At 48.0% G+C, this 26,969-nt stretch overlaps 1 protein-coding gene across 1 annotated transcript in view; it reads right to left on the reverse strand.

Moving 5' to 3' along the window:
* Positions 1-375: 375 nt before the first annotated feature.
* The window catches only part of EFR3B (EFR3 homolog B), a 58,965-nt gene continuing 32,371 nt past the window's right edge, over positions 376-26,969 (reverse strand). The window contains 16 exon segments of the mRNA XM_060273201.1: positions 376-844; positions 2,328-2,377; positions 4,443-4,549; positions 5,546-5,594; positions 6,678-6,769; positions 8,056-8,183; positions 8,398-8,465; positions 10,218-10,349; positions 13,495-13,656; positions 16,773-16,848; positions 19,702-19,874; positions 22,884-22,935; positions 24,043-24,204; positions 25,832-25,873; positions 26,135-26,192; positions 26,942-26,956. Coding sequence (XP_060129184.1) covers positions 739-844; positions 2,328-2,377; positions 4,443-4,549; positions 5,546-5,594; positions 6,678-6,769; positions 8,056-8,183; positions 8,398-8,465; positions 10,218-10,349; positions 13,495-13,656; positions 16,773-16,848; positions 19,702-19,874; positions 22,884-22,935; positions 24,043-24,204; positions 25,832-25,873; positions 26,135-26,192; positions 26,942-26,956 — 1,472 coding nt within the window. The 3' untranslated portion in view covers positions 376-738.

A 26,969-nucleotide genomic window follows, 5' to 3' on the forward strand; every position in this document is an offset into this window, starting at 1 on the left:
TCATATCACCTATCAGTCTTCTCTCCAGGCTTAACATACCCAACTCCCAAACTGAGAGGGTGCTGGGATATGAACATTTTGTTGTTGCCTTGTTTCATAACTCTAAATCTATCTATCTATACAGGTAGATTTATATCGATAAGATTTATATCGATAAGACTCATAGCAGTGAAGAGTTGGAAGGGGTCCCAAGATTCATTTAGTCCAACCCTCTGCAGTACAGGAGTTATTACACTTAAATATATAGTTATCTATCTCTGTCCCGTCCCAAAGGATCCCAATGTACATTACGGGATGAAGATGGGGGAAAGGTGCAATATTTGGCCAGGAAAATATCCTGAGCCAGGAACCACTAGCAGAAACGACACAGACCCACAGAGAATAGATTGACTTTATGCGATGGATTATCAACACACACGTTCAGGGGAGAGAGAGAGAGAGAGGAAACACCCGACCCATCCCAAAAAACTTTTTATAACATCTTCTTTAAAAAAGGAGGCCGAAAATGGCGCCCCGCCTCTTGCAACTGTCCATCAAAGGCTGCCCGGGTGCTCTCTTCCGCATGATGGGAAATTGAGTCAAGCACAAAGGAGGGAAAGGAAGAGGAAGGGGCCTGGAAGATGGTCCAAAGGGGGTGCCGTCCCCTATGGGCTCACGGAGGTGGCAGGATCGCAATCCGCCTGGTCCTGGGTGATGGCTGAAAGCCGCAGTCGTGTCCTGGCATGCAGTCGGGACCCCTCAGTAGACGCACAGGTCCGGGAACTTCATCTCGTAGACCGGAATGGAGTGGCTCTGAGGCTGGCCATACGCGGCCGTGATGGTCCCCGAGGGGCTTGGAGGAGGGCTGTGGTCAAGAGAAAAGGAGGAGAGGACTTTGAGAGACGGCTGGCCCACGCTGTTCTGGAGGGTGTGTGTGTCAAGGCACTGTCAAGGCTTCAGGGAATTACGATTCCTCGCCCGGTGGCAGATAACCGAAAAGAGTTCTTACCATGTCATTAATTCAGTATTCCCAGAGAGAGACAAAGAAACGCTGTTCTCTGTTAATAATGGTGTTGCTCCAATTATAGTCCCACCCCTCCAGTCCCTCCTAATCTACGTCACCCCTCCAAAGGCTGGTCACTGCTTTCTGCCCCTGAGGCTTCTGTTTGGCTACTCTCACGGCACGCTGTACGGGAAACTTTTTCCGGAAGATTACTGTGATTTCGAGGAGATTAGTGACCCGACATAGTCAACTCTCTCCCTGGCTCTGGTTTGCTATGATTCATTACTTTCTCTGTCCCTTGTAAAAGTCTTTCATGTGTGCCCTGTTGACAAATGGCACTGGTCAGCCTTTGATGTGTGGCCTGGCTTTTTGTCTTTGATGTAAAGTGGCTCGTAGCAGAGCCTCTACTGGCCATAACAAGGCACAGCCACCCATAAAGTATTTCTCTTTTGAATAAAGCAGTCAGAAGTTCCCGCACAGGCTGTTGGCCCCGGAGCTGTGCATCGAAGGCTACTTGGGGGGTCACCTCGCCACTTCAGGGTTTTAATTTTAATTTATTTGAATTGATTTTGGGGTGCATTTTAATCCATTGATTGCTTGTTTTTATGCATATTGTATTATTTATATGACGAACATGAGTTTGACCAAACTGCGGGAGGCAGTGCAAGACAGGAGTGCCTGGCGTGCTATGGTCCATGGGGTCACGAAGAGTCGGACACGACTAAACGACTAAACAACAACAACAAATTATTTATATGATGTTACCAGCAGCACTTCAATCTGCCACTGAGAATAATAATAATAATAATAATAATAATAATAATAATAATAATTCTCAGTGGCAGATTGACGTGCTGCTGGTTATGTATATTTTACTTGCTGTGCAAAATAAAATCTGTAATCTTCTCACCCACTTGCGTTTGTAATGCTTCTGAATCTAATTTTAAAAGAACCATCTCGCATTTGGCAAGACACACGCCTGGTTCGGGGGGGGGGGTCAGAAACGCTTTCAAGAGACACCGAATCTGTTATCTCTCTCTCCTCTGCTGCTTCTCCTTCCCGCTGCATCCCCCAATATATCCCAGCTTTTATCCTCGTCAGCCTCTGAACCATGCCCTTTGGCAAACCGCTGTTCTAAATCTATACTCTCCTCCTTTTCCTCTGAAGGTGCGGGGGGGGGGAACCTCTCACCATTCCTCCTCAGTCCAGCCCCTGAGAAAGGCACTCTGCCCAAAGCAAGCGGGAGAAGTTCTCCTGCGCAAGGCTTGTGCGGGGAGAGGGGTTTCTCCCATGCGCTGCCCCCACCCAGTGCCCCCGACCTCTTTCCCCCTTCCAACCCCCTTACCGTATGGTGATCTCAAATATCTGGTTGAGCTTGCTCTGCAGGAGCGTGGCCTGCAACAAGAAAAGAACGACTGTGAGCATTGGAATTGCAAATGGGGAGCAACGAAAGCAAAGGATAACTCTAATATGCAGCGCTAATAGATCATTTGAGGGAAGCATGGAAGTGGGGGCGGGGGCCTAATTTTAATCTCAAGAGAATGCAAACTGGGAAATGGTGCTATATTTGTACTCTTTTGCTTTTTGAAAATTTATAGATTTTGCTCAGTGCAAAGGATGAGCAAAACTATTTTATAGATTTATCTATTTTATTCCTGTTGTCTTTGCCCATGGAGTTTTCTTGGCAGGGATACTGGAGTGGCTTGCCAGTTCCTTCTCCAGGTGGATCACGTTTAGTCAAAACTCTCTACTATGACCTGTCCATCTTGGGTGGCCCTGCATGGCATAGCTCATAGCTTCTCTGAGTTATTCAAGCCCCTTCGCCACGACAAGGCATTGATCCATGAAGAGAAATCAGCCCTGAGTGCTCCCTGGAAGGACAGATCGTGAAACTGAGGCTATAATACTTTGGTCACCTCATGAGAAGAGAAGAATCCTTGGAAAAGACCCTGATGTTGGGTTTAGTCGGACACGACTAAACAACAAACAACAACAATTTTATTCCTATTTTATAATTAAAAATAGGAATTGCTGCCCTGCAATGCGATCTACGTGGGGCTTCTCTGGCGATTGATCCTGAGGCTGCTGTCCGTGCAGAATGCAGATCTCTCCGTCATCTTGGAACTTTGCAGGACTCACTTCCGAGACCAGAGAACTGCATTGTAGTAGATTGGTTCACAATGCAGCAGCGTTGCTTAACGCTTGTGTAGAGAGTGTATTTATGCTTGTCTCGTGTCCAGTGGCGGAGGAACCCTCTCCGGCACCCGGGGCGGGACGCACAGCCTGGTGACGCTCGCGCGACATCCGTACGGAGTGCGCATGCGCAGCGAATGTACGGGCTGCCGCACATGTGCGGTCCGTATGGGATGCCCCACACGTGCACTCTGTACGGGCTGCTACTCACGCACGGTGGCCATACGGGCTGCCGCTTGCACAGCGTCTGTACGGAGTGCGCATGCGCGGCAGCCCGTACAGTCGCCGTGCAAGAGGCACCCCTTGCGGATGGCGCCAATACGGACTGTGCGCGCCCTCGGCCGCTCTACAATTTGGGGGAGTCAGGGACCATGTTGCCACCCCCTCCAGAGTGGTACCCGGGGCAGCCCGCCCTCTCCTCCCTCTACTTCGTACACCCCTGCTCGTGTCACAAGGAAACAGAGATGGCTGCTGAAGGTCAGGACTTCCCATAGCACCACAACCTGCCTGCCTGCCTGCCTGCCTGGTAAATAACATTTCATTAAAAATTAGGGAGGGTTAGGGGGCCTTAGTAAGTTTCCTTTAATATAGCTCAAAATCTTTTTTGAGATTTTGAAATCTGGCAACCCTATTTTGACATGAGTTTGTTTTTCAAGCATGAATTTACATGACATAAACAGATCAACCAGTAAACAAAGCCATACTTTCTAGATGCTGCCACAAGCCGCCCCCCATCTCCCCTCTGCCACAGGGGTTCCTTCCTTCCTTCCTTCCTTCCTTCCTTCCTTCCTTCCTTCCTTCCTTCCTTCCTTCCTTCCTTCCTTCCTTCCTTCCTTCCTTCCTTCCTTCCTGTTGGATCACCCTCTACAGATGCTAACAAACGTTTCAGATATTTTAATATACAGCCGTACCTTGGAAGTCAAATGGAATCCATTCTGGCAGTCCGTTCAATTTCCGAAACATTCAAAAACCCGCAGCCAATTGGAAGCCTTGGAAGCCCCATCGGACATTCGGCTTCCAAAAGAACCTTTGAAAACTGGAACACTCACTTCCAGGTTTCGATCGTTCGGGAGCCAAAATGTTCGAGAACTAGGCTGTTCAAAATCCAAGGTACGGCTGTATTGTGAGCCGCTTTGAGATTTATTTATTTTTTTGCTTAAAAATATAAAGTGGTATGAAAATGAAATGAATCATCATCATCTTTTCGGATAGAGAGACATTCAGGGTTAGGGGGGTGGAGGGGGCGAGGCACTAATCCGCCACTCACCCGGGCGCCACAGTGAGCCGCGATTTCTTCGAAGGGAGCTTTCTGGAACTTTTCCACCACTTGCCTCCTCCTCTCCCGCTCCTGTTCCTCCACCGCAACGCTGTCTACTAAAAAAGAAGAAGACCGGGGGCGTTCGTTGGACTCGACAGAAAGACCAAAGTTCAGAGTGTTAGGATTCCTGCTCCGTGTTTGCAGTCATGGGATTGTTTTCTATCATATGACGGTGTATGTTTTCATTCCACATAGTGGGAAGTGACGGAGACAAGGTGTTTTGTATTACTGTGTTCCGTGATGTGGGACTAATTCTCCTTTGTCTCTTTCTCTTTGCAGTCTGATGAGAAAGAGGAAGGAGCTAAGTCAGAATGCTCCGAGTGTTTTATATGTAAATAAAAGTAGTTTAGCCAAAATGCTGAGCTATTGAGTCTGTGTTGTAAACTGCTAATACTCTGCAGGATCCCTAAGTGTGCCAATGCCTTTTTGTATCAGTCGCTGTGATATTGGGGCAGAAGAAAGCTTTTGAAGCTCCTGAACGAACGACCAGGAGGAAGGGAACATGCCAGTCGGGCATGTGTCTTTGCCGGGGTCCTACTTGCGAGTAGGACGATCCTAACTGGAGAGCTTAGAAATCAAGATGACAAGAAATTTTAAAAAGAATGGGAAATAAATAAACAAAAATAAAAATAAAAAGAATGGGAAATATTTATTATGTATTTGCAAAAGCATTGTAAACAGGTTAATACATTGGCAGGATTTTAAAAACACTTGTCATTTTAGAAATAGTGCCGGAAATCTGAGGTAGAAAATAATTTGGAGTAAAAATGATATGCAGTTGAAAAGGAAACTTTAGGAAACGGGTGGGGAGGGAAGGAAGTCACGGGGTTCGGAGAATCCCATTTTATGGTTTTGACATTGTTTTTGAGTACCATTTTTTGTGGTTGTTCTTGTATTCGTTATTGTGTGGTTGTTTTTTGTTACTTTTTGTTAAAAAAATTATCAAAAATATTATTTAAAAAAAGAGAGAGTTGTGAATGGTCCCTTCCTTTCTGGCCGAAGTGGGGTGCCAAAGGGGCAGCCGGATGTCTCTGGTCCCCAAAGACACTTACCGATTGCGTTCTTCAAGGTTTCGTAGGTGATCTCTTCGGCAGGGGCTCTCTGTTTTGGGTTTGAGCAGACAGTGAAAGAAGGAGAGAAGAGAAGAGAAATGTTAGAAACCGGGAGTCTTAAAACGTCATTGTTGTCTGGGCAGAAATCCTACTTGAGAGGCAAACAGGGCCGCCAGCAAATGATTGGGGTGGAGAATATCTCCTGAACCAATAATCCCATCAGCCCTAAACAGCTCATGATTACATGAGCACTGTTCCATAGCATTTGTCATTTTCATATATATCTATTTGAAAAAAAGATGGGTTAATGAAGCAATTCTATATCCTTCCACTGCGATGATGAAGAATCTGGAATCTCTGTCCAGCGTTGAACATTATGTTTTCTGATTACACAAAACTTCACAGCTTGTTTTCTACCCAACAAAGACTGGCATCGCGCTTCATTTAAAGACTTTCAGAGACCTTCAGTTACTTTCAAAGATTTCAGTTTACTTTTTATTTTTTGAAGTTCCTTATGAGGAACGGCTTAGGGAGCTGGGTATGTTTAGCCTGGAGAAGAGAAGGTTAAGGGGTGATATGATAGCCATGTTCAAATATATAAACGGATGTCATATAGAGGAGGGAGAAAGGTTGTTTTCTGCTGCTCCAGAGAAGCGGACACGGAGCAATGGATTCAAACTACAAGAAAGAAGATTCCACCTAAACATTAGGAAGAACTTCCTGACAGTAAGAGCTGTTCGGCAGTGGAATTTGCTACCAAGGAGTGTGGTGGAGTCTCCTTCTTTGGAGGTCTTTAAGCAGAGGCTTGACAGGCATATGTCAAGAATGCTTTGATGGTGTTTCCTGCTTGGCAGGGGGTTGGACTGGATGGCCCTTGTGGTCTCTTCCAACTCTACGATTCTATAAGTAATCCCATAATTTTTTTTTACATTGTATATTGTTTATGGTCATTGTGTTGCCTTGATATTGCTGACTAAACAGCTCAGGGCCAAGACCTCAAAGGCTTGTCTCCTTCCCTACGAAGCCTCTTGGGTCCCCTGTCTCCCAACCACGACTTCCATGAAATCTCCCGGCGGCTCGCGACAAACGGTCCATGGCAGGGCACCGCCCAAACCGCATAAAGAGGCCGTACCTCCTCTTTTTCGGGGCTATTTCTGGACTCCACTTCCACCTGCAGGGAGATGGTCTCGCCAATGCTCTTTCTCTTTGACAGCCGATCTTCATCTGAAAGGGAAGGGGAAATTGCCAACATGGGAGGAACGGCTGTTAAAACACAGAGACTTTTAGCCGATATGGGGAAACTGGCAGGTTTAAATCAGAGAAAAGTCATTGTTAACATTTGTTAAAGACTGGAAACCTCTTACAGACTTTTTGCGTGGAAAAAGAAAAGATATGTGGATTGGTGAATTGAAGATCATTTTTGTTTATGGAAAGTGACTTTGCTGGGTGTTGGATTGGACAAAGTGAATACAGTGGAACCTCGGTTTATGAACACCTCGGTTTACGAATTTTCGGTTTACGAACGCCGCGGACCCATCTGGAACAGATTAATTCACTTTCCATTACTTTCCATGGGAAAGTTCGCTTCAGTTTATGAACGCTTCAGTTTATGAACAGACTTCCGGAACCAATTACACCCATGCTTCAGTATCTGAAGAATACTGAAGTATCTGAAGAAGTGTGCATGCACACGAAAGCTCATACCAAAATATAAACTTAGTTGGTCTTTAAGGTGCTACTGAAGGAATTTTTTTATTTTACCCATGCTTCAGGTTAAGTACGCTTCAGGTTGAGTACTCCGCAGACCCGTCTGGAACGGATTAATCCACTTTCCATTACTTTCAATGGGAAAGTTCGCTTCAGTTTATGAACGCTTCAGTTTAAGTACTCCGCAGACCCGTCTGGAACGGATTAATCCACTTTCCATTACTTTCAGTGGGAAAGTTCGCTTCAGTTTATGAACGCTTCAGTTTATGAACAGACTTCCAGAACCAATTGTGTTCATAAACCGAGGTACCACTGTATTGTTTTTATATAGTGGATGGATGAAGAATCAGAAAGTGTTTTTTGTTTTTTATTTTCTGGGTCTTATCTTTCTGTCTTTCTCTTTTAACCCCTATTTTACTCTTTCTTTCTTTCTTTCTTTCTTTCTTTCTTTCTTTCTTTCTTTCTTTCTTTCTTTCTTTCTTTCTTTCTTTCTTTCTTTCTTCTCCCCCCCCCTTTTATGCTTTCATGGTATCTAGATCGAAATCTTAGTTTAGATAAAAAAGGGAAAAATATTAAGTTTTGTGGTTCCCCCCCCCCTATAAAGCTTAAGGAAAACTATTATTACTTTAAAAATGAAATGGTATGAGGAATGTGGAGTTGCTCTAGATCGGCGCTTCCTGAAGTGCAGGACGACCTATCGGGGTGTACTAAGAGGCTAGCAGGGGGTTTAGAGGTGCAAATTTGACATCTTTGCCTTCCCGCTCCCCTCCCCTGGCACCAGAGGGCACGCTCAGCCCCCGTACCTGTCAGCTGGGGGATATAAGGGGTGCTGAGCCGGTCCGAATTGTAGCCGCTGCCCCCCAGGACCTCGCTGATCTTGCTCTGCCGAAAGAGGATCTCGGGGCCCAGGCGGTCCAGGTTCCTCGACAGCCTATGGAAGGGAATCGGGAGAAGAAATTAGAGGGGGTGCCAAAGCCTCTCTTTTTCTCTCTCCCCCCCCCACTGCCACCTTGCTGCTCAGAGCCTGCCCTCCTGCAGAGGAAGGGCCACAGAAAGGCATCAGCACAAAAGGAGTTTGTGTGTCACCGGATGAGGAAAGCCTCAAAGGCTCAGATTACAAGACAGAGGCTCCTGGGCTGGCTTACCTGGGCTTCTCTGCAAACACGCCTTCAGGAAGCAGGTAGGGCGCCTCCTTCTGCCTCATCTCAATGACCTGGAAAAGAGGCAGGGGGCAAGACTTGCTCAGCCAGCTGAGGTCCTCGGGGGGACCCTCAGCCACCTCCAGCGCCCACATCTCTGAGCGCCCTGCTTGGCGCACACTGACAGAGTTAGGTTCCCCGATATTAAGATTGGTTTACTCTATCAGAAGGAACAATTATAATGCCATATATATTTATCCAATCTGTAGATCTCCCTCTCCTCCCCCTTTCTCTCTCTCACACACCTTGTTTAAATGGGTTCCAGATTTCATTACACTAGTCCATGCAAAGTCAACAACCATAAGCCACCCACTCCTAAGCGACAAGTGTCACCATTCCTGCATTGCAGGGGGTTGGAATAGATGACCCTTGGGGTCCCTTCCAACTCTGCAATTCTATGATTCTCTGTCTTCAAATCAATGACTAAACAGAGCCGTATATTTGTAGAGCTTTTCCTTTTTTCTCTTCCCCCTTTTCTATTTTTTTCCTTTTTCTCTTTCTCTTTCACGTTCTCACTTTCTGTTTTTATTCCATTATGTTTATTTTAGATGATGATGATGATGATGATGATGGTTTCCTCCATGAGTGGGGAGTCTCTGGTCTTCAGGCCAGACTTCCCCATATGACCCTTGTCAGGCGTGGGGCAAGGAAGGACAGGGGCTTGGCCCAAAGGGGCTTATTTTGTATGCCCCCCCCCCACAGTTTCTGAATCATCCGACAACCGGGGAAGTGTGGTGCAGTGGTTAGGGTGTTGCACCAAGACCTGGGAGACCCAGGTTCGAATCCCCAACCAGCCATGAAGCTCACTGGGAGCCCCTGGGGGCCAGACATGGCCTCTTTCAGCCTCCCCTACCTTGCAGCATTGTGGTGGGAATTCAAAGGGGAGAACCACGTACCCCGCACACAGCTCCACGAAGGAATAAAGGCGGGGTGAAAATGTGTTGCATAATACGCTTTTGAAGCAATGTGCAGAGCAGGATTGGGCCCCTGCGCATTGGCTGAGGTCAGTAATGCTCAGTTTGGGTGCCTGAGAGGGTTGTGTGCACCAGAACCCAGAGCTTAATTAAGCACAACAGAAAGGTAAAGGTAAAGGGGCCCCTGACCATCAGGTCCAGTCGTGTCCGACTCTGGGGTTGCGGCGCTCATCTCGCTCTATAGGCCGAGGGAGCCAGCGTTTGTCCGCAGACAGCTTCTGGGTCATGTGGCCAGCATGACAAAGCTGCTTCTGGCGAACCAGAGCAGCGCACGGAAACGCCGTTTACCTTTCCGTCGGAGCGGTCCCTATTTATCTACTTGCACTTTGATGTGCTTTCGAACTGCTAGGTGGGCAGGAGCTGGGACCAAGCAACGGGAGCTCACCCCAGTGCAGGGATTCAAACCGCCGACCTTCTGATCAGCAAGCCCTAGACTCTGTGGTTTAACCCACAGCGCCACCATTTTAGCAGCGGTTTTGACATCTTTTTTCCCCCAAATCAGGAAGGAATTTGCACTGAAAACTGAGCAGAATTTTTACTAAAGCAGCAGCAGCCAGATCCCAGGAAGCAATTGCAAAAAAGCCACACACAGGCAGAAGTTCTCTGATGAGTAGAAACCTGGACACAGTAACAGAGGGGAGTTATGACGCTCATTCCCAGGTTTTTTGGGGTGGCAGCAGCAGTCCTACAGTTGTCCACTAGACCAGCCTTTGGTTCTGATCCACCAGGGCTCACGTTCTTCAGAGAAAGGGGGGGAAGGGGTACGGGGGCAAGGCAAGCGAAACGGCAGACCTCGTGGATGTGCTGGCAGAAGGCGGGCACCGTGGTCAGCTGGCTGATCAGGTTCAGGTAGGCGGCGCCGAGGGCATAGAGGGCACAGCGGCAGTATAAAGGCAGGTTGTCCTCGTTCACCAGGGCCAGCTCCTGCAAAGAAACGATGCCTTATGAGGAACGGCTTAGGGAGCTGGGTATGTTTAGCCTGGAGAAGAGAAGGTGAAGGGGTGATATGATAGCCATGTTCAAATATATAAAAGAATGTCATATAGAGGAGGGAGAAAGGTTGTTTTCTGCTGCTCCAGAGAAGCGGACACGGAGCAATGGATTCAAACTACAAGAAAGAAGATTCCACCCAAACATTAGGGAGAACTTCCTGACAGTAAGAGCTGTTTGTCAGTGGAATTTGCTGCCAAGGAGTGTGGTGGAGTCTCCTTCTTTGGAGCTCTTTAAGCAGAGGCTTGACAGGCATATGTCAAGAATGCTTTGATGGTGTTTCCTGCTCAGCAGGGGGTTGGACTGGATGGTCCTTGTGGTCTCTTCCAACTCTACGATTCTATGAAAGAGGGTTGGGATGTTATGGGTCCAGGCAGTCTGGTATTAACGCCAACCAAGAAAATGGAGAGACCCGGGAAACGCCTGATTCTGCTCTGCTGGCTCTGCTTCTCTATCACCTGGTTGGGTTGAACTGGTTTATTCTAAGCTGCTCTTTCACAGCCATAGGCAGGGCAGAAATCTTATATCACTTGCAGGGCCGGACTGAGGTGAGATCAGGCCCTAAGCTACTGAAGGTAATGGAGTCCTTTATATGTCCAGCTGTCCTTTGTCAACAACAAATGGTCGCTGTTCTTAGTGTTGAAGAGATGCTATGTGGTCATTTATGGACCTAATAGGTATCTAAAGCCATTTGCACATGCAGAAAGTAGGCACCCTATATACAGGGTCCAGGCATGCGTCCAGGCTCCAGGTAGATAGCCCACTGGCGCGATGCTCCCGCCGCACTAGTGGGCTATCTGCCTGGAGCCTGGGCGCTCCGTTTAGGCTCCATTTAGAAGTCGCAGGGGGAGGCGATCCCCTCTACGTTGTACGCATGTGCAGCGGGATGCTGCACATGCATGCTAGGTAGAGGGGGATTGTGCCCCCCCCCGTGACGCCTAAACGGAGCGTCCAGGCTCAGGTGCCGATTGTGGGGTGGGGGCACGGCCCTGAGTGCCCCCCCTCCAGCAGGTACCTGTGTGGCGCCCAATCGCTCGGCCGGCGCACCTGCAGCTTCCCCCCCCCCCAGGCTGCCGTGTAGGGGCAGGGGCGCAGCTTCCCCCCTCCAGACTGCCCCCCTGCCCCCTGCTTGCCCCGCCCCTGTCTATATATGGAAATGAGCAAACGCGTGATATTTTAGGGAGCAGGCGAGGCCCATGATTTACATCCTAGGAGCCTACAGAACAGAAAACACTGTTGCTGTATGTAGGCTTTATTTTATTTGTTTTTTATCTTCTATTTGGGAAATATACATCCAGTGTTTCTTTTCCTTTAATTTTTTTGGGGGCCCCCAAGAGAGTGGGGCCCTAAGCTATAGCTTGTTTAGCTTATACATAAATCCGGCACTGATCGCTTGTACCTGTGAGGTGAGATGACCATCCGCCAGGGAAGCTTTGGTTGAGATTTCTGCATTGCAGGGGGTTAGACTGTATGACCTTTGGGGTCCCTTCCAACACTACGATACTCTGATTCTATATGCCAGAACTCACAGTTATTCATTTACATAAAAATATGTATAAACCCTGCCTAAGCTCAGTTGGTTAAGAGAGCTGCATATTTCTGCATTGCAAGTTTCTAACTCTACAGTTCTATGATCCTAACTCAGACAAATAAAAGTATCAAAACATCACATAACTATAACATTATGAAATCAGTAAAATACAGAAAGAACAGCCGGTGCTGGATCAGATTAAATTAATTCTCTAAAAACTCTTCGCGGAACAAATTTATTTTTTGTTTCACAGATTTCTAAACAGCTTCACAGCCCAAAGGCTACGAATGAATGGGTTTACAAAAAAGATAAATCACAAAGATTGAACTCTAAAAAAAACCCCGCAAAGCCATTTCTGCAATCATAATTCCCCCCAAAATAGAGAGCCTGGGTCACACTTCAGGGAAAGCCCTTCTGAAACAGATTAAGACCACCTTAGCGATAGTCATATGAAAAATTGCCCGATCGATCCCAAATGGCGTTGCACATGCTAAAGGGTCTGGAAACCAAGCCTGATGAGGAATGGTTGAGGGTGTTGGGAATGTTTAGCCTGGAGAAGAGGAGACTAAGAGGAGATGGGACAGCCATCTTCAAATATCTCAAGGGCTGTCATGTGGAAGATGGAGCAAGCTTTTCTTTTCTCCTGTTCCAATGGGTGGGCCTTGAACCCATGTCTTCAAAGAGCAAGAAAGGAGATTCTGATTAAATATTAGGAGTACCTGTATTTTTTTGCTCCATAAGAAGCACCTGACCATAAGACACGACACACTTAGTTTTCAGAGGAAGAAAGGGGGAAAGCCCTGTTTTTTGGGGGATCAGCTCACAGCTCTGCAGCTTCTTTTGCAAAGAGGAAAACCCCCATTTTTAAAGGATCAGCTCAAAGTTGTTGAGTTTACTTTGCAAAGGGAAAAAATCCTGTTCAACTCACAGTTCTGCAGCTTCTGATAATCTAATCAGCCAGACAATCCAACCAGCCAGTCACATGTTGCAGCCTCCCCTCTGCAGAACATTCAACAATGGAGGCCTGGGCAAGGGGGCGTGGCCGGGAAGGGAACTAGCTTCCCTTATCTCCCTCCCCAATCTCTTGCAATCAGCTGCTGAGCGGCTTCTTTTCAACACCCCTCTTTCCCTCTTGTTAGCCTTCAGCTCTTTCTTTCTTTCTTTCTTTCTTTCTTTCTTTCTTTCTTTCTTTCTTTCTTTCTTTCTTTAAAAAAGCACGACCTGCTTTTTGCCCCTGGGCAATTCAGCACCAGCGACCACACATTTGCTCCATAAGACGCTCCCCTTACTTTTTAGGAGGGAAAAAAGTGTGTCTTAAGGAGCGAAAAATACGGTAACTTTCTGAGCTGAGAAGGGACCCCAGGTTCCCTTCCGGTCCTAGAAATAGTATGATTAGTTTCTTTCCTGTGTAATGTGCTTCCTGAGATCAAACACTCCTTGAGGTTGCCCATATATTAATTTGGCACGATGTTCTCTCTCCGTCCTGACCACCCGGAAATAAAGGAATCAAGAGCCCTTCCTGCCGCCCCCTGGCCCCCCAGCCCCTACCTGCATGGCCAGTGCCAGCCGGATGAGGTCCACCACCACCTCCTCGTTGGCCAGCTCGATGCTGGTGAGAGCCAGCAGGCTGTAGATGGCCTCGTAATGCGCCCGCCCGTTGCTCTCCTCCTTGCACGTCAAGTACATGTGGCGATAGAGCTGTTGCGAGTGCTGTGGATAAGCAGAGAGGCGGCATGGGTGAGAGAGGCATCGCCGGAGGGCTTTTATATTGCCATGCCTCCCAAAACAAAACCGCCAGCATCATAGGTTTGGCAGTATAGAGATCTGGGGCGCGGCCAAATTTGGAATAAGTCACAGTCCTGGTTGCCTCGAAAAGGGCAGTCTAAGAGGAAAGGTCGCGCCTCAGAGACTTTTTTGGTTTAGTGAAAAGGAGAGCTAAGAGGCAACATGACAGAAGTTTATAATATTATGCAAGCCATGGGTAGAGAAGCATCTTCTGAAGCCCTTCTTTATGTGCCTCCTCTTTGAGAGGTCTGAAGGGTGTCAACACGAGAGCAGGGCCTTCTCTGCAGTGGCTTCCCATCTGTGGAATGCTTCCCCCAGGGAAGTTCCCCATGCGCCTTCATTATACACCTTTGGGTGTAGCCTTATTTGCTGATAAGGGTCCTTAAGTTGCGCCCAGGCAAGGACAAAGATAGTCTAAACGACACTGGGGTTGAGTTCCAGAGAAAGAATTTAATTCTTTAATTTAAGAGACTCTTGGTGACCCATGTTTCACGACAAGAGTAAAGAAACACAAATTGCAAAGCTTCTTATACACTTCTTGGGCTCTGTAAATGTGCGCATGCAAGGGGGTCACTAGTACATATATGGATCTTCCTGTGTCCGGTTCTGTGCGTAAACACATGCTGGCTCAACAAAGCCTTTAGCCTTCAGTTTACGCGTCAAGCTAGCAACTTCCAGCAGCCTTGAGTAAGACTATGTGTCAGGCATAGCAGCTGATAAGCCCTTCTGTGTTCCAGACAGGGCCAGCTCATCCGGCCTTGATAGCTTAGCATTCTGCCTGGCTTCCCCTTTGGCACACAGAGGCATAGAGGCAAAGAGAACGGGGTGAGGTGGGGTGGCTAAGCCATACTCAGAATTATACAATGCAAGCAATGCAAACTATAGGATCAGATCTAGCTCAATAACACAATTGGCAAATCTCTCCTCCACATTCCCACCTCTTGTTTTTGGACTGACGGAGCCCTCGCTCCGTCGCGTCCCATGATGGTACTGATTGATTGATATCGCGTCCTAGAATCATAGAATCATAGAGTTGGAAGAGACCACAAGGGCCATCCAGTCCAACCCCCTGCCAAGCAGGAAACACCATCAAAGCATTCTTGACATATGCCTGTCAAGCCTCTGCTTAAAGACCTCCAAAGAAGGAGACTCCACCACACTCCTTGGCAGCAAATTCCACTGCTGAACAGCTCTTACTGTCAGGAAGTTCTTCCTAATGTTTAGGTGGAATTTTCTTTCTTGTAGTTTGAATCCGTTGCTCCGTGTCCGCTTCTCTGGAGCAGCAGAAAACAACCTTTCTCCCTCCTTTATATGACATCCTTTTTTCAAATATATAAAAGGATGTCATATAAAGGAGGGAGAAAGGTTGTTTTCTGCTGCTCCAGAGAAGCGGACACGGAGCAACGGATTCAAACTACAAGAAAGAAAATTCCACCTGTCGCGTCCCATGATGGTACTGATTGATTGATTGATATTCTCATACCCGGACAATAAAAAAGGGAGGGGGAGCAGAGGAGAGAGAGAGAGAGAGGCAAATCTCTCCTCCACATGGGTGCCGGGCAAAAACATTCCTTTTTAACCAGGCCTTTGGTTGACCTAATTGACATCTTATGCCCTTTTTCTTTTTAATTGTGTTTTTTGTGTGTGAGAGGGGTGTTATTGTGTTGTGGTTTTATATCTTGATTTTATGCTGTGAACCACCCTTAGACCCCTAGGTATAGGGCCGTACATAAATTCAATAAATAATAATAAGAGTTTTTCTCCCTCTCATAACACTAGAATCTGTGAACATGCAATGAATATCAGAAGACTATAGGAAGATTCAGGATGAATAAAAGAAGCGACTTCTTCCTGCAGCGCAGAACACTGAAAAATCAGTATTGCTGAAAATCAGGATTAAACTGTTCATTAACCTGCCCACTTGGAAACCTGGATGTGTTTGCTTTTGGGAATCGCTTACAGAAAAATTAGCTAGTTTGCTCCTCTGAGTTTTCGAGAGAGGAATCACTAATCTGTCCCCAGAGGTGAATCAGCTTCGCCCTCGTGCCTTTCTGAAGACAGAACAACCCCAGCCCAGGAGAGGGCTCTGGACTGTCTCCAGCACTGGCCTGACCCACAGTAGACCCACCAAAAATATTAGCTGGGGTGCAATGATCTTAATGGGTCTGCGTTCAGTGCAGAGTTAAACTGTGGAACTCCCTCCCACTGGAAGCTCTGATGGCCACCAACCTGGATGCTTTGAGGGCTACCAGCCAAGGCGACCATGTTCTGCCTCCATGACTGGAGGCAGCCATGCTTCTGGATAGCACAGGAGGGGATATGATTGGCTTTGGGTGCAAATCCTGCTTGCGGGTTTCCCATAATGAGCATCTGATCGGCCACTGTGAGAACAGGATGCTGGCCTAGATGGGCCGCTGGCCTGATCCAACAAGCTCTCCTTGTGTTCTTATGACATTCAACCGCAGCCAGGTAGGAACGTTCTTGCCTAGCGTCACAAGAGCAGCACCAGTTCTCAGTAGTGCCTCGGCCCAGTATACCTGAAGGAGTATCAACCCATTTTCCAGCCCGGACACAGAGGTCCAGCTCTGAGATCCTTTCTGGCGGTTCCCTCCCTGCGAGAAGCGAGGTTACAGGGAATCAGGCGCAGGGCCTTCTCGGTAGTGGCACCCACCCTGTGGAACACTTTCCTATCAGATGTCAAGGAAATACACAACTATCTGACATTTAGAAGACATCTGAAGGCAGCCCTGTTTAGGGAAGTTTTAATGTTTGGTGTTTTATTGTGTTTCTAATATTCTGTTGGAAGCCGTCCAGAGTGGCTGGGGTGGCCCGGCCAGATGGGCGGGGTATAAGTAATAAATAATAATAATAATAATAATAATAATAATAATAATAATAATAATGGTGGATGAGCGGCATTGCACATGGAAGGTGCTAGAAATGATTCCCCCCCCTCTTGATGTCTACATGTCTACCTGTCTGGCTCACTTCCTTCTACCTGCAAATCTTGCAAACCCACAAGCGCCTTTCCCCCCCCTTACCTTTTTCATGAAGACGGTATCCTGGCGGGAGCACTTGTCCACTTTCAGCTTCAGGATGGAGATATCACTGATGGTGCTGTGTGGTGAAATGGCAAAGGATGAAACGAGAGGCAGCGTGGCATAGTGGTCACAATGCTGGGCTTTGACCTGGGAGACCAAGGTTCAGCCTAACCTACCTCACAGGGTTGTTGTGGGGGTTAAATGAGGAGGGGGTGACCCATGCAAAAGGGAGCAGGGCCGTCTTAAGCATATCTGGCGCCCTGGTGCAAAGATCCCTCCGGCGCGTGCCCCCTGTTTCCCAGCGCCCCCCCCCAGCGCCCCCCAGCCTTGCCTGGAAGGGAGTTGCAAATGCAATAAAGAAATAATAATAAAGAGAATTAACATAGGCACGGCAAAAACTTTCTTTAGCTGCCACCAGGAGCATATCAAGACCTGGGAAGAAATGACCCCCTTGGCATTACCTGTCAAAGGAGGTTGCCAGCGAGTTATATATGAAAGGGAAGAAAAAATGACCAACTTTGGAGGAACGGCTGTTAGAACTGACAGACTTTTAGCTGAGATGGGGAAATTGGCAGGTTTAAATCAGAGCAAAGTCATTGCTGACATTTTTTGAAGACTGCAAACCTCCTACAGACTTTTTTGCATGGGAAAAAAATACCGTAATTATATTCATAGCTGCCAAGTTTTCCCTTTTCTCGCGAGGAAGCCTATTCAGCATAAGGGAAAATCCCTTTTAAAAAGGGATAACTTGGCAGCTATGATTATATTTGGATTTGAGGATTGAAAATAATTTTTGTTTATGGAAAGTGGCTTTGTTGGGTGATGGGTTGGACAAAGTGAATATTATTTTTATAAAGTGGACAGATGAAGAATCTGATCATTTTTTTTTTTACTTTCTAGGTATTATCTTTCTGTCCTTCTCTTTTACTCCCCCCTTTTATGCTTTTATTGCAGCTAGATCCAAGTCTTAGTTTGGATAGAAAAGGGAAAAGAAATTAAGTTTTGTATTTTACTGCAGGAAGCTTACTCAAAATTATTATTAGAATTAGACACTTAGAAAGGAAGGGTAAAAATATTTCAAATTAAAGTTGGGCTAAACAAGAGATGAATCCTTGGAAAAGATGGAGGGCACTAGGAGAAGGGGAAGACAGAGGACGAGAGGGTTGGACAGTGTTCTCCAAGCTACGAACATGAGTTTGACCAAACTGTGGGAGGCAGTGGAAGACAGGAGTGCCTGGCGTGCTCTGGTCCATGGGGTCACGAAGAGTCAGACATGACTAAACGACTAAACAACAACAACAAACAAGGGGTTTCTAAACTTTTCTAGGCCCCTGCCCTCTCGGTTCCATAAACTCATCCTCAGAGCCCACCTTACCTTCCCCTAAAAAAAGCATTATTCAGAACAACGGCTTGCACGACCCATGATAAAATTCAATGCAGCAATTATTAATTGCACATCTGTTCAAACCCCAATTAAAATGAGTTTGTTTCATTAATACAACAAGACTGAGGGACGTGATCCAGTGCCCACAGCTGCACTTTGGAACTCCCTGCCTATGGAAATCTAGCAGGCAAGCACCTTCCCCGCACTCTTTCCGGCGCCTGTATCGTACTGCAAATCTGGAAGGGTGCCACCCCACCAACCTCGAGGCTCAAGGGCAGTGGGGGCAAACCTATGGCACGCATGCCAGAGTGGGCACTCAACCAGCTGGCAGTCTGCTGTGGGTGAGTTGGAGACGCATGTTTGCTGTGCTTGTTGTTGTTGTTGAGTCGTTTAGTCGTGTCCGACTCTTCGTGACCCCATGGACCATAGCACGCCAGGCACTCCTGTCTTCCACTGCCTCCCGCAGTTTGGTCAAACTCATGTTCGTAGCTTCGAGAACACTGTCCAACCATCTTGTCCTCTGTCGTCCCCTTCTCCTAGTGCCCTCCATCTTTCCCAACATCAGGGTCTTTTCCAGGGAGTCTTCTCTTCTCATGAGGTGGCCAAAGTATTGGAGCCTCAGCTTCACGATCTGTCCTTCCAGGGAGCACTCAGGGCTGATTTCCTTCAGAATGGAGAGGTTTGATCTTCTTGCAGTCCATGGGACTCTCAAGAGTCTCCTCCAGCACCATAATTCAAAAGCATCAATTCTTCGGCGATCAGCCTTCTTTATGGTCCAGCTCTCACTTCCATACATCACTACTGGGAAAACCATAGCTTTAACTATACGGACCTTTGTCGGCAAGGTGAGGTCTCTGCTTTTTAAGATGCTGTCTAGGTTTGTCATTGCTTTTCTCCCAAGAAGCAGGCCTCTTTTAATTTGCTGTGCTTATGCGAGTGATTTTCAGCGCGTTTTTCCAGTGGTGCTAGTGATTTTCTGCATTTCCCCCCTCCCCAAAGCTCCGGATCCCTGGGTAAAGGTAAAGGGACCCCTGACCGTTAAGGTCCAGTCGCAAACGACTCTGGGGTCGCGGCGCTCATCTCGCTTTAGCCGCTTCTGGCGAACCGGAGCAGCGCACGGAAACGCCGTTTGCCTTCCCGCCGGAGCGGTACCTATTTATCTACTTGCACTTTGACGTGCTTTCGAACTGCTAGGTTGGCAGGAGCAGGGACCGAGCAACGGGAGCTCATTCCATCGCGGGGATTCGAACCGCCGACCTTCTGATCTGCAAGCCCAAGAGGCTCAGTGGTTTAGACCACAGCGCCACCCGCGTCCCTGATCCCTGGGTAATCCTCCCCCAAAATGCTCAATGACACGGAAAAATACGGTAAATTGCTGTGTTGGCACTTTGCTAAAAATAAGTGGGTTTTGGGTTGCAATTTGGGCACTCAGTCTCTAAAAGCTTTGTCACCACTGCTCCAGGGTCTTGCTGCAACCCCACAAAGTTGACCCGGCTCCTGCCCCCCATCCTGCCCCCCTGCAAATGGAGGGAAAGACCTGTGCACCTGATGGTCTGGAACTTGTGCTTGTTCCCGTGGCGGTCGATGAAGCTGATGAGGATCTGGAGGACAAAGAGGCGGATCTCTGCGTCCTCCATCAGAGCCGCCGACAGGAGCCGGTCCAGGAAGGAGCTGGGCAGAGCTGTGAGCATGTTGCTGCACTGGAAGCCGGTGGAGACCTGCGAGGCACACAGAGATCTCCGTTTAACCGGCGCCAACCTCATAGAATCACAGAGCCTCCCTGTTATGTATTATGTCCATGGAAACTAAGAAAAACCATAGACCCCTCTTTATGTACGCAACCACAGCGGCTAGGACAGGCATAGGCAAACTCCGGCCCTCCAGATGTTTTGGAACTACAATTCCCATCATCCCTAGCTAACAGGACCAGTGGTCAGGGATGATGGGAAATGTAGTCTCAAAATATCTGGAGGGCCGGAGTTTGCCCATGCCTGGGCTAGGATTTTAATAGCAAGGAATTGGAAAGGTGATAAACATCCCTACAAAAATGGACTGGCAAGTGAAAACGATAGCATATTTACAACTTGCCAAAGCGACAGGGAGAATAAGAGGAAATTCAATACAGAAACTTAATAAGGATTGGATGATACTTAAAGGATATTTTAAAAATTACAGTGAGAATGTTAATCTCCTGACAGACCTAGAATGAATAGAGAATGTACATGGTAAAAGTTTACGGATATAAAATGGGAAACCAAAATAATAATAATGAATTCTGTATAGCTTAACAAAGTGTAAAATAGCACAGTGAGAAGAATCGGAAGTTAGTGTGTCTATGCTGTGGTGTGTATTGTGTGTATACCTAAACATTAGGAAGAACTTCCTGACAGTAAGAGCTGTTCGGCAGTGGAATTTACTGCCAAGGAGTGTGGTGGAGTCTCCTTCTTTGGAGGTCTTTAAGCAGAGGCTTGACAGCCATCTGTCAGGAATGCTTTGATGGTGTTTCCTGCTTGGCAGGGGGTTGGACTGGATGGCCCTTGTGGTCTCTTCCAACTTTATGATTCTATTGTCTAAATTATATGTAAATTAATGTAAAATGATGTAAAATAAAGGTTATTTAATTACACACACACACACACACACACACACACACACACACACACAGTGTGTATGTGTGTGTGTATATATCCTATATAATAAAGTCCCTGTGTCTCTGCGTCCAGTCCCTGTGTCCCTGTGTCCGCACTAATGCGCATGTGCCCCACGGACACAGGGACTGGACGTACACACGCGCGCTCTCTCTCCCCCCCTCAACCCCTGCCTCCCGTTCCCCTGCGGCGGCGGACCAAGATGGCGGCATCGGGCTCCGGGGCCGCGGCGGCAGGAGCCCGGTCCGGCTCACCCCGCCGCCGCCGCGGGCCCGGAGCCCGATGCCGCCATCTTGGTCCGCCGCTGCCTCCTCCTGACAACCCTACCTGGCCTGTGAGAGGAGCGGCGGGGCCGTGGCCTTCCCTCCCTGTCTGCGCTCGGCCACGGGCCACGACGGGAGAGCGCTTTGTTTAATTGCGTTACTGGCGCGCCCCGCCAGTAGAAAGGGAGGGAAGGCCGCAGCCCCATCGCACCTCTAGCGCCCGTTTTCTTAACGGGCTGAATGAGACTAGTATATATACACTATATATAGTAGGGAGCTCCACCCTGACTCAGTTGCAACACACACCATAGGGCACGGGTGTCAAACACAAGGCCCGGGGGCCAAATCCGGCCCGCCAGACCTCGTCATGTGGCCCGCCGAGCGCCCCAGCCAGCGGGACCCAGCAGTGGGACCTTGCTGCTGAAGCGCCGCGCCGACAAAGCGCCGACAAACAGCTGGGGCCTGGGGGGGGGGGTAGAAAGGCGGCCGGAGCAGCGCTGCGTGGAGCGCCCTGAGCCACAGCAGGAGAAGGAGGAGGCAGCTTGCCAGGTCAGCGCCCAGCAGCGCTGCACGGAGAGTCCCGAGCCTCTGCGACGCAGCAGTGCTCTGTAGCACTTTGAATCCTCCTGCCACGGCTCGGCGCCTGGAAACGGCTGCTGCTGCGGCAGCAGCACAGACAAAGCACCCAGCAGCACCGCGTGGAGGAGGAGGAGGATTCAAAGTGCTACAGAGCACTGCTGCGTCCCAGAGGCTTGGGACTCTCCGTATGGCGCTGCCGGGCACAGACCCGGCAAGCCGCCGCCTCCGCCTCCTCCTGCCTCACCTCCTCCTCCTCCTGCTGCGGCTCAGCCTCATGAACGTGAGCTCAGCAGCGGCTCAGCCTCATGAACGTGCAACTCTGAGGCTTTATGCACGTCTCCTAAAACGGACACCGGCTGCCTCACGCTGCACGGGAAATGCTTTTTGCCCCTGGGTCCCTTCATGCTCTTTTCTGGCGCTGAATCAAGGCGGCGACCCCCCCTTCCCTTTCTTTCTTCCTCTCTCTCGTTCTTATTCTTTCTTTCCCTCTCCTCCCTTCTTTATCTTTGTTGTCTCTCCCTCTTTCTTTTTCTCTCCTTCTTTATTCCCTTCCTTCTTTCCTACTCTTCTTTCTCTCCCCTCTTTCCTTCCTCTCTCCCTCCTGCTCCCTCTTTTCTTTCTTTCTTTCTTCCTCCCTCCCTTCCTCCCTCCCTCCCATCCCTCTCCCTCTCCTCAGAAACATAGGATGCTGCTTTATACTTCTGGCCCTTAAACCCTGGAACCAGAGAGCAGCTCCAGTGAGTCAACCTCAGCCAGTCCCTTTGGTGAAGGGTGGTGGCTCACTGGCAGAACAGCTGTCCTGCATGCAGAAGGACCCCAGCATCTCCAGGTACCAGTAGCTCTGCAAAGCTCCTGCATGAAACCCTAGCGAGCCTCCACCACCCAGTGCAGTTACCAAAAATCATTTTTCAATAAATTGTACAATAATTGTACATTTGAATATCTACTTGCCATTATTCTGACTATGTTTCTGCTTTCAGAGGTAGTTATTACTTACATTATTACAAAAAAACAGTAATAATTGAATGCAGTGACAATAATTTGATAATAAAGAGTGGACACATAGTCCTACAGATACAACCGGCCCTTTGAGGGTGACCAAACTGCTGATGCAGCCCCCGATGTATTTGAGTTTGACACCCCTGCCATAGGGCAACTTTCCCAGATTCTGGGATTAATGTATGTCATGATCCACCACAATCCCCCGCAAAAAGAAAAACCGCACCATATTGGTTACCTGGAGGAGGGATTTCAGAAGCATGATCTGCGTCAGCCGATTCCTATTCTCCCTATAAAGGCAAAAGTTGAGATTAAAGCCCGGCGGTGGGTGATGTTCGCACTGAGAAGCTAACTCAAAATCACAGAGCGATGGAAACAGGATTTCCTTAGCTGAAGGGTGCAAGGTAACAAAAGAAATAAGTGCCGCCTTTCTCATTTTCTCTCTTACGGTGATAGTGCCTATGCCACTCAGACAAATTAAGAAATAGTTTTTCAGTAAATTCTCTAAAACTAACGCAGGTTAACTATACTCATGAAGCCGTTTCTAAACAATTGGCTTGATTTTTAAATGTCAATTATTTTTTCCAAAACAATTGCAAATAATTTGAATCTTGAGTTGGAGCAGTGAGTTGCTGGGGAGACCCCCCCCCTCACCCCGTCAATAATTCTCTTTTCTTTTTTCCCGCCCTCCAATATGCAGCAAGTTTTTTTATTCCTGGCTGGGTTCAGCAACCCAAAGACTTGCTAAGGCTCCAGCCTTTTATAGAGAGATGCGCCTGTTCTTTCCACCAAAATATCTATCGCCTCCTAATTCGTTCCCTGAAGGGTCGCCTCTCATTTTCCCAGCTCCCAAGTGGAGATTTAAATAGACATCTCCTATTAGTCCAAGGTAAGAGCTGTTTATTTGTAAACAGAAATGAGAATCGGGGCCGTTTTGCTAAGTGCTTCCTGGCATCAGACAGTTTTGAGACACCTTGAGGAAACAGCACAAATGTGGCACTTAAAAGTTAACATTTTGGTGGACAGAGAAGAGAATCTCTCCATGTATCTGCAAGCACTTAGTGAAATGGGCTTCTAATTTGTCCTAAAGGTGGTCCCTTCGTGCCCACAAAATGACACCCTTAGGAGCTACTGGCCCTAATGGTTATGCTCTGCCTCCAATGGCGGAGGCGGCAAGGCTCCCGAATGCCAGTTGGTGGAAACTGCAGGCGTCAGAGAATTGCCAAGTTGGGTGGGACACCCAGGGGTCATCTAGTCCAACCCCCTGCAACAGAGGAATCACAGGCTGTGGGAAGAGGATTTGGGGTGGGGGTGGGGGAAGGCAAAGGAGAGAGTCAAACAGTCGGAAGGAAAAGGGGTAAAGGGGAGTAAAAGGCGAAGGAGAAAAGTTTCCTCACCCAGCTTTCCCCGTGTCTAGAGGGTGGTGCAGAGAAGGAAGAGGGACTTTGCTCATGATAAAAAGCATGACCTCCGACCTCTGATAGGTGGGCAGGGTGCTGGCAAACGAACCTAAAGAAAGACAGCAGGAAGAGAGCATGCAAGACGGTCCAGTTTCCAGGGCGGGGGGAGAAGATGGGGATGAACGGACAGGCAGGCAGGCAGGCAGAGAGGGTGCAAAGGCCCGAGGCAAGAAGCGGGGGGCACTCTCTTTTCAGGCCAGAAGTATTTCACCAAGATGTTGCTGCTCTCCCACAAGCCATGGGGAATAGGATCACAGAATCACAGAACTGTAGAGTTGGAAGGGTCCCCTGGGGTCATCTAATCCAACCCCCCGCAATGCAGGAATAGCGACAGCCCTGGTCCAAACGTGTGCCTCTAACTTTGCCATGAAAAACAGCTCCCGTATGAGGGGGTTTAACTCGGAGGCGGAATGGGGTTCCTTGGGAGCACGGAATGGGGTCCCTGTAGGAGCACCCAAAACAAGCTTCCGTTTGCCGAACACACGGCAACCCTGCGTCACCCCAAGAACCAGCCCAGTTTCCAACCATGTCGGAAGTAATGGGGGCTGGTCTGGAGCCAAGCAAAGGCGTCTGCTTAGAGAGGAGCCCCAGATCGGTTGCAGAGGGGTAGGGGAGCTAAAATAATGCCAATATACTTCACATCTGGCAAACAATGTGCCCCTTGAATTTCTGACGTGTCCAAAAAAGCTCTGGAAACAAAGGAGGCTTAATTTGGTCAGAATCGAGTCCACACTTCCAGCGCTCATGCTAAATACAGCCGTACCTTGTTTTTCAAACAGCTTAGTTCTCGAACGTTTTGGGCTCCCGGACGCCGCCAACCCAGAAGTGAGTGTTCCGGTTCACGAACTGTTTTTGGAAGTCGAACGTCCGACATTCCTGCAGCCAATCAGAAGCCGCGCTTTGGTTTCCGAACGTTTTGGAAGTCGAACAGACTTCCGGAGCGGATTCCATTCGACTTCCGAGGTACGACTGAACATTCCTTCTGGTCAATGAGCCACTATAGCCAACAGAGGGCTTTTAAGACTCATCTACCCAGGTACTATTGGAAACCCGAGGGGCACATTGGCTGCCAGATTTAACCCCCCCCTTTCACTACAACTTTCAGACAACCCCAGGTTCAATCCCCACCAGGGCAGACATGCTGGACAAAGTCCCCCCCCCCCTCTTTAGCATGGGCACTCAAGAGTACTCTTCTTCCTGCAAAGCCTATCTGCTTAAAATGCAAAAGAATGCATGAGATTCTTAATCTTGGGGTTGTGGGTTCGAGCCCCGCATTGGGCAAAAGATTCCTGCATTGCCGGGGGTTGGACTCGATGATCCTCGCAGTCCCTTCCAGCTCTAAAATTCTATGATTCTCCAGTGGCAAAAAAAACCCACCATCTCTTTCCCTTCTCTCTCTGTCTCCCATCTACTTTGACTCTGGCGATTCCCAAGCTTATCCTGACCTCTGCTGGTGGCATGAAAGCAAACTCTGAAGGCGTCTGCTTCCCTTCCTTCCTACCTGCCTCCAGCGCTAGAAACTCCCGTCCTATGTGCTCACGAGGGATTTATGGAGACATGGAAGGGTTAAGAACATGAGAAGAGCCTGCTGGATCAGGCCAGGGGCTCATCTGGTCCAGCATCCTGTTCCCACAGCAGCCAACCCATTATGGGAAACCCACAAGCAGGATTTGAGCACAAGAGCGCTCTCCCTTCCTGGAGATTCCAGGATCTGGGTTTCAGAAGCATTTCTGACTCCAACTGTAGAGGCAGAACACAGCCATCGTGGCTGGGAGCCCTCGATAGCCCTCTCCTCCCTCGTGAATTTGTCTCATCCTCTTTTAAAGCATCCAGGTTGGTGGCCATCAGAGCTTCTTGTGGCAGGGAGTTCCACAGTTTAACTCTGCACTGAACCCATCAAAATCATTGTTTTTGGTGGGTCTACTCTGGATCAGTCCAGAGCCTTCTCCTGGGCTGGGGTTGTTCTGTCTCCAGAAAGGCACGAGGGCAAAGCTGATTCACCCTTGTGCCTCTGGGGACAGATTCTGACCTGCCAGTTAAGGATTTGTCTCTCTATATAACTTGGAGGAGCAAACTAGCTAATTTTTCTAGAAGCGATTCCCAAAAGGAAAATCCATCCAAGTTTCCAGGCAGGCAGCTTAACAAATAGTTTAATACTGATTTTCACTTTACAGTAGAGGCACGAGTCTCCCCTCTGATTCTTTATCCTTTGACCTGCTGTTCGGTTGGGTTTTACTCAAATCCTTACAGCCTTGATGGTGCATTGACTGTTTCATTTGCCTTGTCTGTCTTCTTAGTTACCATTATTATTATTATTATTATTATTTAATTAAAAATATATTGGCTCTTGATCTTACTGCTAGCCCCCTCCCCCTACCCCCAGGTGGCTTATAAGCACAGGTGGCAGAGAAACCAACAGAATAACAGTATTGTAGATCCGAAAGGGGTCCCCATTAGTCATTTAGTCCAAACCCCTTCAATGAAAACACTTAGCTAACGAATCCCTGGCTATATTAAGAAATTTTGTTTAAAAGAAAGTGTATAAGGGGGGGACATTATCATGGACTGAATGTCTTAAATAACTTTTTTCTATGTAACCGATAGATGGAAAATCAGAAGTCCTTATTTTTCTTCATTTCTTCTTTTTCCACTCACTCCTTTTGTTTCTTTTCCTGTTCTTTTCTCTCTCTTACATTTGCCCTTCCTGCTTCTTTCTCTTCCTTTTCTCTTTTGTCGCTGTTTTCGTCTCTTTCTTTTAAATTTACATCAGTTTTCTACAACTTACTGTATGCGGAAAAACCTTAACAAAAATTTTAAACAGCAAAAAAGAAAGAACCCTTGACTGTTGGCCCTCTGACTTTTCT

Source organism: Zootoca vivipara, chromosome 3 (genome assembly GCF_963506605.1).
Source record: "Zootoca vivipara chromosome 3, rZooViv1.1, whole genome shotgun sequence".
Classification (NCBI taxonomy): domain Eukaryota; kingdom Metazoa; phylum Chordata; class Lepidosauria; order Squamata; family Lacertidae; genus Zootoca; species Zootoca vivipara.